The sequence below is a fragment of the Cyprinodon variegatus genome, unplaced genomic scaffold (genome assembly GCF_000732505.1).
Source record: "Cyprinodon variegatus isolate N-32 unplaced genomic scaffold, C_variegatus-1.0 Scaffold12, whole genome shotgun sequence".
Classification (NCBI taxonomy): Eukaryota; Metazoa; Chordata; class Actinopteri; order Cyprinodontiformes; family Cyprinodontidae; genus Cyprinodon; species Cyprinodon variegatus.
Window position 1 is genome coordinate 1,403,185 of NW_015150465.1, and position 13,055 is coordinate 1,416,239.

At 36.2% G+C, this 13,055-nt stretch overlaps 2 protein-coding genes across 4 annotated transcripts in view; one reads left to right on the forward strand and one right to left on the reverse strand.

The window, feature by feature from the left end:
- comtd1 (catechol-O-methyltransferase domain containing 1) overlaps positions 1–5,182 on the forward strand; it is a 10,621-nt gene extending 5,439 nt beyond the window's left edge. For all 3 annotated transcript variants that reach the window (XM_015382473.1, XM_015382457.1, XM_015382465.1), the window contains exons 4-7: positions 1,539–1,657; positions 2,546–2,600; positions 4,383–4,516; positions 4,593–5,182. In XM_015382473.1, the coding sequence (XP_015237959.1) occupies positions 1,539–1,657; positions 2,546–2,600; positions 4,383–4,516; positions 4,593–4,745 (461 nt within the window). In that variant the 3' untranslated portion in view covers positions 4,746–5,182. The remainder of the gene's footprint in view (positions 1–1,538; positions 1,658–2,545; positions 2,601–4,382; positions 4,517–4,592) is intronic.
- Positions 5,037–13,055, reverse strand: part of LOC107089567 (voltage-dependent anion-selective channel protein 2) — a 10,953-nt gene continuing 2,934 nt past the window's right edge. The window contains exons 2-9 of the mRNA XM_015382448.1: positions 12,636–12,707; positions 12,510–12,559; positions 9,388–9,540; positions 9,253–9,305; positions 8,942–9,169; positions 8,667–8,817; positions 5,835–5,892; positions 5,037–5,749 (exon numbers count right to left, since the gene is read on the reverse strand). Of these exons, the coding sequence (XP_015237934.1) occupies positions 5,658–5,749; positions 5,835–5,892; positions 8,667–8,817; positions 8,942–9,169; positions 9,253–9,305; positions 9,388–9,540; positions 12,510–12,559; positions 12,636–12,702 (852 nt within the window). The 5' untranslated portion in view covers positions 12,703–12,707 and the 3' untranslated portion in view covers positions 5,037–5,657. The remainder of the gene's footprint in view (positions 5,750–5,834; positions 5,893–8,666; positions 8,818–8,941; positions 9,170–9,252; positions 9,306–9,387; positions 9,541–12,509; positions 12,560–12,635; positions 12,708–13,055) is intronic.

Sequence of the window (13,055 nt, forward strand, 5' to 3'; positions counted from 1 at the left end):
AATGCAAATAGTTGCATTAGATGTGCAGAATATAGCGCATCGTATCGATCACAGCCTGGACACGAAAATCCTGTTGCGACAGACTTTATATCAGCCAAACAATTTAACTCAATTTGCCCTGATGACAAAAAATCTGCTTAAAAAAAAACCATGTATTGTTTTCATTTCATCATTTTTCCCCAATTTTTAAAGGATTAAAATGTAAGAAAAACCATTTGGATGACCACACTAAATCTTTACAAAGGGTGTCAGTGTAAAGGGGAGATAGATATAGATCAGTCATTTATATGCAGATTTTTATTTGGTAAATTATTTTCTTATAATTTTTGCATGTCTTCTCCTATAGTATATAGTAGTCTAAAACAATTATCGTTTATTGAAATAATTGTCAATTAATTTAGTAATTAATTAATCGTTAACTGGAGTATAAAGACTGTAAAAAAGCCCTTAAGCGAAAAAACAAACCAATTAAAACAGGAAATAAAACAAAAATGGAAAAAAAATTAAAAAAAATTCAAAATAAAAAAAAAACTCCACCTCTCGCCACTATAGAGAAAAACCCACAGTCGCGAAAAAAAATCCTCCTTAAGGAACCTTTGCCATCCGATAATTTTTAATCAAAAAATAATCGACAGATTAATCAATTTGCAAAATAATCGGTAGTTGCAGCCCTTGTTCATGCTGAACATACGGTTTAATGTAACTAGATTTCAAATCCTTTAAATGAATAATCAATGAATACAAAGTTATATCAAATGAATCTAAAACAATAGCTCACTCTATTCTTTATATAATCTGTTCCTTTGTCAAACTGCTCTGTGATCACAGACTGACCAGCAGGAATTTGCACATTTCAGAGGGCGATTAAAAGCCTGTTTGTATATATCTGCTGCCAGGAAATCGGCTCTCTTCAGGGGAAACTAGCTGCTGAATCTGGGTCACAGGACGAAGGGTCAGTGTCTGCTGTGGGGCGCTGCATATAAGTCTCTGTGGGTTGTTTTTTTTCCCAATTGCCAGGACAGCATGCATCTATATGCATCCCCTTTACTCTGACGCCACTAATTATCCAGAGCAATCAGTTGATTCAAATTAAATGTATGGATTAAGTCAGTATTAATGCAGCCAAACTGAGAAGATAAACAGTTTAAGGTGATGAAATGATACCTTAATATAAGAAGAACTTTTCAATCGTCTATGAATGGAAAAAAAACAAAAAAAACAGTACAGCTTCAATTAATGAAACCAGATTTTTCAGGAGTGTCACCAGAATGGTTGACAATTAGGAGGGCCACTTATTTAGATGATCAACCTGGAAATAAAAGATCGTCCTCTATACCTTTAAGAAGCACCATGTTTTATTTTGCTTTACATAGAAAACCCTTGTGTTAATACACTATATGGACTTACAATAAAATACACTGATGTTTGTCCATACGGAGTAAAGAATCTGTTTGTATTGTGAGCTGGGTACACACCAGGAAGTTATTTCATGTCTTTTGTTGTCATATTTTGACCTAAATGTTTTGCCGTATCTACAGGTGTGTACACAGGTTACAACACGCTGAGTATGGCGCTGGCTTTGCCCGAAGACGGAGTGATTGTAGCATGTGACATCAGTGAAGAGTACACCAACATCGGTAAACCTTTCTGGAAGGAGGTACAGTGATCCTCCATTCTGATAAAAACAACTATATGTTTTTCATTTAGAAAGGTGCGGCTGCTGGAAGAAAGCAAAACCAAAGTTTCCTTTTTTGTTTCTTTTCGAAAAGAAGTCAATTTAAAACTGAAGTAAATACAGGAAATTTTTAAGCAAAACCAAATATAAGGCAATGTTTTTCAGATTAGATGAATAACTTTTGGAATATTTTTTCTGATTTCAATAAATTATGCTGAGGTTATTTCTTTTTTGTTAGTTTTTTTTACAGTAAGGAAGAAAAAACAACCTAGTTAAAAATCTGTCAAATAATTATTTTTTTTTATATTTATTTGAAGAAACTTTGATGTTTGAGTTATAGCATATCCTTTGGCTTAGTAACACATTTTTATTTATTGAATAACAGGCCTTAAAGGTGAGATTCTCCCTCTATATTCAGTGCATATTTTTAAGTTTTGTTTATATTGCATTTTTGAAGTTTCAGGTTCATCTAAAGGAATGAAATTAATGATATTCAGTGATACACTTAGTGTTTTTTTTTATATCTGTTGATTTTGATGATTGGGTTACAGCTAAAAAGTTTTACTTAGACCTGCTGACAGTTTTCCAGCAGGTCAACACCTCCCTCTAGAAACAGAAGACACTGTGTCCAAAGGTCAATTAATGGGATTTTTTTTTTATTGCTGTAAACTATAATATATATACAATTTAAAATGGCAATCTGTGGGATATAATGAGTTTCCATTTTAATTGATTCACTTGGACAAATATATTTTTCAATTAGAATCTTTTCACCCATACTTGTAAACAAAATTGTAAATAAAAAACACCCTAATTCAAAGCTTCTGATTAACTCATTTTTTGTATTTATCTTTGTCTTTTTTCCTATAGGCTGGAGTTGAGCACAAAATAGACCTGCGCATTCAACCAGCCATAAACACTCTGGGTACAGTACTTTATATATACAGTAGCTAACATTTATAAATTGGACAGTAATTGTACTTGAGATGTTACAAAAATCACTGAAGGATTGTTTTCAACTTAATTTCCACAGTACAAGAGGTCTTTACGTCATTTATGGTATTTTTCATTGTTATTTGTTGAAATAAGCAGAACCGTAAAAGTACAACAAAGGCTTGTTTGAGTGGAGGATGAGATGTGGGCGCCCCAATAAGTAACTCATGCCTGTTTTAACTGTGGTTAAATAGAAGTTTGATGCATATCTTTATAAAACAGAAACTTGTTGGAAAAGGGAAGCACTTATTCTGTTTGACTCCTGCTTAACATGGCTACAAATGGGTTGGTTCCTAAAAACAGACTAAATTTGCTCTAAGTAGCCTCTTGATTTTTAGTCATCTTAAAACAAATGCATGTTACGGTAACTCTAAATATATGTGGTTGGCATGCCTGTTTATAACTATTACAAACATTACAGTTTCTATGATGTATCTAATAATCATTGTATTTATTAGGAGAGTATGGCATACGCTTCAGGGGGAAACCACTAATTAGTTTCCTTTAATTGACATTAGAGAACAAATTAGGGGGTGTCTTTATTGAGTTTAGGAGCAGCCTGTTAATGAGCTTTCCTGCAGCAGCCCTTTAGAGAAAAGGATCAGTTCAAAATTATTGTGCATATCATCCATCTTTGTTCTAAGGTAATGAAAGAAGTGAAAACAGTGGTTTAACCCAAAATGGCAACCTAGAGGTTTTAGCAACTCTAATTGGTATATCGACTGTAGTTTCTTTCATATTACTGTAAGATAAAAAGAAAACTGGATTAATTTCTCGCTTTTTGCTTCATACTGGTTTTTAATTTCAGATTATACTTCGATAATAGAACACAATATACCATTAATTGAGAGATCTTTCACCTTCCAGGGCCTCTGTCAATAAATGGTTTACACAGAACTAAACTGTTTCTGAAGTACATATATAATGTCCTTAATAAGAGGGCTTTTCTTTAACAGTCTGTCAAACATTTTTCATTTAAATTAGAACCTTGAAATGTGTAGGAACTGTTCCACAAAACAATCAACGTGCAAAGGGCCTGATCCCTGTACTGCACTTATTGAGGTTTGTTTTCAGATGCTTGGTGAGATTTGAGCCAAAGTCAGGAGCTCTAGCTTCAAAATCTGATTCCAAATCCACGGCTATTATGGCTTCTCCATAAAGGGCCACCATGATGATCAGCCAACACATTCATCCCACAGATGTGTTTTGGTTGCTCAAAGCAGTTTCTCATAATGGGAGTTGCAGGGTCTCCTTGATGCATTCAAGAATAAGTTTATTAAAGCAGTCACAACCAAAAAATGACAGCAAGCAGTTCAGGCTACTGTCTTGTACGGAAGAGGATTTGGGCCACTTAAAAAAAAAAAAGTTTACAGATTTTAAGATTTTATTTCAGTATGAGAAAAAAAAAATTCGAAGAGAATTCCGACTTTAATCTCAGAATTCTGACTTTTTTTCTCAGAATTCTTACTTTTTTCTTTAATTCCGACTTTCTCAAAATCACGACTTTAATCTCGGAATTCTGATTTTTTTTCCCCCATATGAAGCTGAAATAAAATTAAAAAAAATATTTTTTTTTTTTCGGTGGTCCTAATCCTCTTCCTTATTCATGTCTTCTCTCCCAATATCACTATGGTCTATGTTACATATTAAAATAAGATTTAAGCCTTCAGCTGCAAATCTAAAAAAATTTTTCCCCTTTCCATTGTTTTTACAGATGATCTTCTTTCCTCCGGTCAGGCTGAAACATTTGACTTTATCTTCATTGATGCAGACAAAGTTAACTACGACAATTACTATGAAAAATCTCTGCTCCTGTTAAGGAAAGGAGGCATCATCGCTATCGACAATGTGAGATTCTGACCTGAATTAGATTTGTTTTTTCTATAATGTAGATCATGAATAACACATTTTTTGTGGCGTTCAGGTGCTGTGGGGCGGGAGGGTGCTGAATCCCTCTCCCAACGATGCCGACACTGTTGCCATCGACAAGCTGAACAAAAAGCTGCACAGAGATATCCGGGTCACTTTGAGCATGCTGACGGTGGGAGACGGGCTGACGCTGGCAGTCAAACTTTAAGCTTTGGTCAATATTTATGAAAACATAACCTAAGTGTAACATCAGAGCATTTTTTTTTTAATAAGCCGTCATGTATAGAAGATATGAGGTGGAAGTTATACATTTTAGATTTTCCTCGGTATCAGGTGTAGTTACTGCCTAAAAACAATATTTTCACATAAGTTTTAAGACCTAAAAACTGTTGAGTTTCTTTTACTGCCTCCGGATGAACTTGACATGTGATACATTTCTTCTTCATTACACCAAGTTGCCTAAATATGTATTGTAATAAAAACTTAATGAGAAAATGGGTGGATTTCAGGACTTTATTTTGAAGGTAGACACACGCCAACATACAGACCGCTCTTGCATAATTAGTGTTGCAGCCTCTAAACTGGGAAAGAAGTGGTTTCATTCCGTTTCCTGTCATTTATTTCAATGTATTCAGCACTGTCGAGCAAAAAAAGGGAGAACTCAGATGTCTAAAAACTGTGATATAGCACAATAAATCTATTGGAAATATAAGTGAGGAGCAGCAACTTCCACCAGGCAGTAGAACACTACCAGAAGATCACCAAAATATGCAAAGAGAATGCTTAAGAGATTAAATAAAAGTAAAATCTACTGTGCAAAATAACAGTTGTACATTCTACATGAACACATTTCAGCAGAATATAAAGGTTTTGAAACCACTCCCGGATTGTCAAACATAATTAAGCAGGTTGTAAGGAGGAGAAATTAGCAAAGGAGGGGCGGGTGGGGGGGCTGATAAATAAATACATGTGGCTGAATCACAATGACAGGAGGTTGGTGGAAATGTCCGTTTCCATCTCATTGGTGCCTGTATATTGGGATTCTACTTTGTTTGGCCTCGTGGTTAAAATATCAGTCGCAGAATCTGCAGATATTCTTCTGATACATTGAAGCGAATCTTTACGCCTCCAGTTCTAGGCCCAGACCCAGCTTGTGACCACCGGCATTGATGTTCTTCCCATCCACTAAAGCAGAGAGGGTGAGCTTCATTCCTGTAAAGGGGGTTCCAAAAAAATGACAGTTTATTTTTAAAGTGCTTTTTATTTAATCTTTTTCTTGCTTTGAAATGGTTCTTACCAGGCCGCAAAGTCTGGGTGTATCCAATCCCTACCAAGCTGGAATTATTCACCTTAGCCTGAAGGAAAAGCAACAAATTGACATGATTTATTTAAAATGAAGATAAAACTGTTCAATCTCAGATTAGAATATCACTGAGAAGTTTTTTTGCTTCTAAATATGCCAGTGTAAATTCTCAGTCATCTGGGTCATGAGAGCCACAAAATGGGCTTTATAATGGAAATTTGGCCCCAATACTCGAGTAGAACAAAGGCTGGCCATTTGATTTGAATCTGAATGGGAATGTGTGCAGAAGTTTGGTCCTCTATGCTAAGCCTGTTTTTGGCTGCTTCCAATTAGTGCATTGATTATGGTTTGGAGCTGAACCCCCCCCCCCCCCCCAAAACTTAGTTCAGGGTTTATATAGGAATGAGTAACTCTTATTTAATGCTCTTAAAAATAATTTTAATGACATCAACAAGTACTCATGACCCTCATTTATACACGGCAAAATCTTTCCATGTCCCGAATTCCTCATTTTCCAGCCAGTTTTGTGGAAATTTACAATTTCCCATTCTCAAGCTTTTTCTCCGCCTCGACCTTCTTTCCCGAACAAATGGCTTTATGATCAACCGGAAGCCATTCCACGCAAATATATTGTGATATATTTGACGAAATATTTTTATAACATTTTTTTTTTTAATAAGGCATTTTAAACGCCACGATAATCACATTTGATGAGTTTTAATGCCAATTAAGGCCTTAATTTAAAAAATAATAATTTAATGACTTAATGATTTTTAATGACTTGTAGAAACCCTGCAGTTAATGGTAGAGTGGAGGACATTCTTTTCCTGTGTGGATCATCAAAATAAATGCTCAATCATTCTGTTGTCAATCAATCTGGTGATATATACCGTACATTCTGGTGATGTAAAGCCGTCCTATGTGCTCGCCCTATTTTCATTTACCGGTGGTGAGTCTGACATAGTGGAAAAATTGAAAATCTTAGGGAAGTAAGAAGGTAGGAGAAATGCAAGCAGCAACTTTTAAACTGAGCATGCACAAGGAGAAATGGGCTTGTGCATGCTCTTGCACGCGTATAATAGGCGTTTCCTCACGGGAGCAGGTACAGGGTTGTGCAAGTGCATTTTCTTTTTAAAGTGAAGAGGGCAGGTCTAAAGGCTGCAGCTATCCCTGTTCAATTTCCACCTTATTTTCTGTCACATGTTTTCCTTCCATTAACAAACCTGTTTTGTTTTTTTTAACAGTAACCTGTCTTTTATATCAATGACAACTGTCAATTCGATAGGGGTCTGGCAGCAGACCTGCGCCGTCAGGGCCCTGTGCCTTTTCCCTACTTTTCCCCACTAAAAGACCAAGAAAACAATGTTTTATAATGTTTTTAGGTTATTTTACCTATTAAAGCATTGTGTCTCTTACAGAAGGATATTTTAATGTGACTCCCGCTGGCACTTCGGCAAAAGTTAAAGGCTACACGTCTCACTGTGAAATCTTCTGTTTCGACAATAAAAACGCTTCCAAGCTTTTTTGTGTCTACCGTTTTCTCCGGTGTCGTGGAAATAACAGTTGTTATTGGCTATTTTAATCATGGCATTCAATAATTCACTGTTAGTATGCAAAGCTAATTTGAAATCAAACACCCTCCATTGGCAAATCGATGTAGTCCAACAGCAAATGTAGGAACATAGCACAAAGAAAACTAAAAGAATATCTAATATAATACAGTGTTTATCCAGGAATGAATAATTAAAATTTAATGCTTTTTAATGCGCTTATAAATAATTTTAATGCCACCAACAGGTACCCGTCGACAGGCTGCAGCCATGTCCCGAATTCCTCGTTTTCCAACCACTTTCGTTGAAATTTGCTCCCCCCCCCCATTCTCTAGCTTTTTCTCCGACTCAAGCTTCTTTTCTGAACATACAGCTTTGCGATCAACCGGAAGCAGTTCCACGCAAATATATAATCGCGATATAATATGTCTGACAAAATAGTTTTTATTAAACATTTTTTTGTAATAAAGCATTTTAAATGCCACAATAAACACATTTAATAAATCTTAATGCCAATTAGGGCCTTAATTTAGAAAATAATAATTTAATGACTCAATGATTTTTAATGACCCGCAGGAACCCTGTAATACCTGCAAAGACACATAAGAGATGTCTCCATAAAATAACTGTTAAATTGGTTATTTTGATATTTTCTTATGTTTTTTTTTAACCATATCAAGTTAAAAATGGAAATAGATATATATTTATAAAATCAAACACGGGAATCTCAAATATTTCCATTATACTACCTTTTATTTTACTTTTACTTTCACTTTTACTTTGAAAGGCTTCAAATAAAGTTCCTGCTCTGACTGAAGGTTTAGAGCTAGACTCTCTTGGCCGTTACTGGCAGCCCATTAACATGATACGATTTCACAGGAAAGTTCAGATTTTCCAACTTTAGAGGTCACCACTCCTCTCTCTCCATGCAGTGCTGCTGCTTGACAACACCTCCGTTTTATTTAGTAGCAACAAGTGAGAGGAGAGTAGTGAACGCTCTCACCACGTGGGATTCACAACTGGCTGCTTCCCTGTGTGGGCAGCATGGGGATACTATGTAATTCCAACACTGCGCTTAGTTTGAATGCACCTTAGAGAATCAGATATAAATGTGTTTGTATAAAAAAATACAAAGTGATATCATCTTTGTGACTTTTATCAACAGAATTGTATCGCTCTGTAATTAATCTATACCAGGATTTCCAGTTTTGAACTCAAATCAAATAGGTTTTCAACTATATTTTAACTTGAGATCTATATGAAATGGTTCACTTACTGATATGGAGGCACTGGAGTCTAACTGGTATTTTGCAGCAACTCCGAAACGGGTGGCGTTGCTGCCAGCGGTCCACGCCAGATTCACAGCCGTCTCCAGGTCTTTGTTAACCTTCTGATAAATGGATCCACCAAACTCTGCTCCATCATTGCTGTGTCACATTGAGACAAGAATGCATCATATAACTTAGTTTTAATCCTAAAATCTACACCTTAACAATTGGTAGCAGGTTAATATCACGTTTTAGAATAAAATACTCTTATTATGAGACCTACACATTGGTGTGAAGCTGGAAGTCCCCAGTCTTGTATCCGACAGCAAAGTTGCTTTGAGTCATCTTCGATTTGGCAGAGTCGAAGGTCATCTGGTAGCCAGCGAGCCATCCCTCGTATCCGGCCACCACCGCTCCATGGATAGTAGGACCTGCAAAGTCCAAGTCCACATCCACTCCAGCGTTGACGTATTCCCGTTTATATGCAGTCTTGACTTTGCCGCTTTTCTTCCTGTTGAAATTAAACAAAATATTAATACAGAGTCTGAGGAGAAACAAATGATGTGTATAAGGAGCAATTAAAGTCTAACTTGCCCAGTGTTGGGTGAAAACGTAGTTTCAAACTGAAGTTTCAGTCCTTGGGTGATCTGTATGAAGGAGAATCTACACATAAGTAATCATTTTGAATAGATGGGAAAAGCGCAATGGGGGCAACATTTTACAGTTTACCTTATCCTCAACACAGACTTCTGTTCCCAGAGTGTTTTCCGTGGTCCATTTCTCTGTAAAGGTCAGCCCATACTCTGCCAACTTATACTTGGTTTCCAGGGTGCCGGTGACTTTGCTGGTGTCTACATTTGATGAGCCAGATGTTTTAAATTCCTGCAAGGAGCATACGGGAACATTATTATAAGGCTGAGACGATGCATATTGGAAATTTAATTTATCTGTAAAGGCTGATAGACAAAGTTTAGATCTGAGAAAATCACATACAGCAGTTATTCTGAAATGAATTCAATCATATGCATAAGTAGCTTTTATTAAGCTGCAGAAGCTCATATGCCCTCAAGCGGCTCGGTGAAACTAAAAGTTAATAGAACAGTGCGATTTTATTATGATTACCCTTTACATATGCAGATGTTTCACTTGAGGGTTTCAGTTTTCTTGACCTTGTTGCAGGACTTTACAGTAAACTTTATGTGCAGAAGTTCCTACATCCTGCAACTGTCTTTTCTCTTCTGTGTAGTGGCAAATCAAGTTGAAGCATATTAATGCCACCTTTAAGACTGGAGGGAGAAATGTACTTTCCTGATTTATCTTTCTCTTGTTAAATGTAATGTGACTAAAATTGAGGGCCTCTGTGATTTGAAAATTGCATTGTGGTAAATTGCGATTATATTGCAATTTGCCAAAATAGTTTGCTAATTTGCAATTTTCTGGGATTGCAGCTTAGTCGATGAGTCGATGCAATCAACTGATTTTCCTTAGATAGAAAACTTTGAATGAATGTGACGGGATGATCTGATAAACTGTAAAGTGCTTTGACATGACGTGTGTTGTGAATTGGCGCTATATAAATAAACTGAATTTAATTTAATTATTGCAAATGCAATTAACTGCCCAGCCCGAATCCATACTGACTAGAGCCCGATCCATCTGGCACCTTTAGAATGAGGTAATCCCCAGTGCATCGCTAATTAGGACCCCTCAAAAGTCTATTGTTATAAAACTTGTCTTTTTCAGGGCATGCAGGTTGGACAGTGGTTAGGGTGCACGACCCATTTACAGAGGCCCAAGTCCTCGTCGCAGCCGACCCGGGTTCGGGTCCGACCTGTGGTTCTTTGCCGCATGTCTCTCCCCCTCTCTTGTGCCTCCTTTCCTGTCAGCCTACTGTCAAAAATTAGAGCCCCTACTGCTATAAAAACTCAAAAAAAACTTTAGTTTTTCAGGACATCAGAGTTTCTAACTTATTATTCAGGACTTCCTGTTCATTGGGTTGTAAATATGTCGAGACAAGGACCTCCTCTTCACCACAAGGCTGGACGGGAACCTAAATTTATCTTGCAACCATGCAGACTGAGCAGAACGGTGGGAGAAGTTAGACTCTCCAGAGCTCTTATTACTGCAGCAAGGACTAGCGTATTGGAGTCACTAAGAAACTATCACGGCTGACCTTCTACATGGCATATCTCAGACATACTTTCATTAGCCTTACCAAGATTTTTCTCAAATCTTCACAAAGGACTTAAACAGGCTTTATTGAATGTGTTGGGAAAAGGAGGACCTTTCAGCAGAACCTTTTGAGCTGATAGGACAAAGCGACACCAAATGCCCGCCTACCTAAGCCTGGTTTTAGCCAATCATGTTGACAAAACAAATAGCAGCAGTCAACATGAGAAATTACAACAAGTTATACTTTATATTCTTGCTATTCCTCTTTGAAAAATGAAATCATGGATTCTGACGTAATGGCAGCAGGTTTTGTTTCGGCTGTGGGCTAAATGTCCCGCCGAGCATAGTATGATAACGTGAGACGACAACCCGTTTGGGGTCAGACTCAAACTATTTAAGCTGGAGGGGCACATTTTGAACTCACATATACTGTAACAACTCAGACCCAGAGCTCTGGCTGTTCTAAAGATCACCAAAGATCCATCTCTCTGCATCTAGAAATCGCCACCAAATAATTGTTATTAACAGCAATGGGCAACCTTATGGAAAATATTGTATTTAGACAAATAAATATGTATTTAGTAACAAACTGTTTCTAATCAGCAAGAAAAGGACAATCAATGACTACAGCTTTAAACAGTGAATAAAAAATGCAGAGGATCATACTATGCTGTTCTGCCCCTTTTAATTTAAAAGACCATAAATTATTAATGGCAAATCTTATGGATTTGATGATTTAGCTTACACACTGTTTAAAAGATACTTCACTAGTAGGACTCATGCTGTTTGTTCAATGACAGGGTAGAAGTCCAGGACCTTTATTTATAAAATTTGTCACTGTTGAATGGAGAGAAATAAACAAACGAGTGTTAAAATATATATTAAAAACACTTTGTATAGTGCTGGGTTCTAACCATGCGATCAATCTGAATCCTTACATCCAAAATAAAGGATAACAATTGCATGAAACTGAGCTTTTAAAAATTATTTATCCTAATTGAAACACATAACAAGGTAATTCGCTCAAAATCTAACAAGCAAAATAAGAAAATATTTTTGTACAACATTTATAACTATTATTAAAACTTGACTAATGTCCAAATATGTGATCCAATATCATCATGGACAACATAAGAAATTTACAATTAACATTGCACTTGCTCTATATTAATGCTTCAGAAACTAAAGTGCTTATTGGTTCATAATGTTTGTCTTTGGAGTGTTTCTGTCACTAATCATCTTTTGACCTATTGTTTTAGCTAAAGTAGAATCTAATCACATAAGAAGAAAATGTGTCCAAAGTGGGATGTATCAGTAGAATCTACCTTCCTAATAACTGATTTTGATTAATCCTTTTAAATTTGAGATTTAGTAGATTTGAAGTGTAGATGCTATGATTCTGCTCTAGTCTGTTCCAGAGAAAATGCTTTCTTATTATTTTTTCATGTATGCTGTAAATGTATTCCTTTTCTGCAACTATGACTATTGAAGGGGTATTTGTGAGCTGTGAATTGTTCACAGAACATCCGGCTTTATTTAATTATACTATATTTTTTCTTTTATGAGCTCCTGATTTTATGTAACCTAATAGTTTATTAGTTTATTATTTTACGGACTCCAGATAAAATAGCAGCAAGGTCCCAACAACAAAATAGAATTACAGTAATAATTAATCTTACCACTCCGTTTGAAGACTTGGTCTTCACATCAAGCTTTACCATCCCGAACCCTGCAAAGATACAGACATTGAGCAGCTACATACAACACATGCGTCCTGAAAAGATGCTTTTCTTGCTTTTAGTTACCATATCCTTTGTTGAAGATATCCTTTGCTGATTTTCCCAGGTCTGCATAAGCTGGAGGAACTGCCATGATGTCTGTAGGAAAAGAGTTTTAGAATTACATGTACATACAAATAATAAATGACAAACATCATTTATTGAGAAACGGATTATCGAATATAAAATCACAATCTGAGAATAAATTTGTTCAAATATTCCCTTTAACGCTGGTATCCTGTGTTTATTTAATGTGATATTTTCTTTCAAACAGGATTTGGCTCAGCCCCTTTTACAGTATATACATGAGCTGCATCATTTCTATCGTTTAGTTCGGTGTTTAAGTTTATGAAATTGAGACGTGTCAGGGTGAAGGCTCTTAAAGGAATAGTACACCCAAAACATGATTAGCCTTCATTTTCTACTCACCCCCATGCTGAACAACAC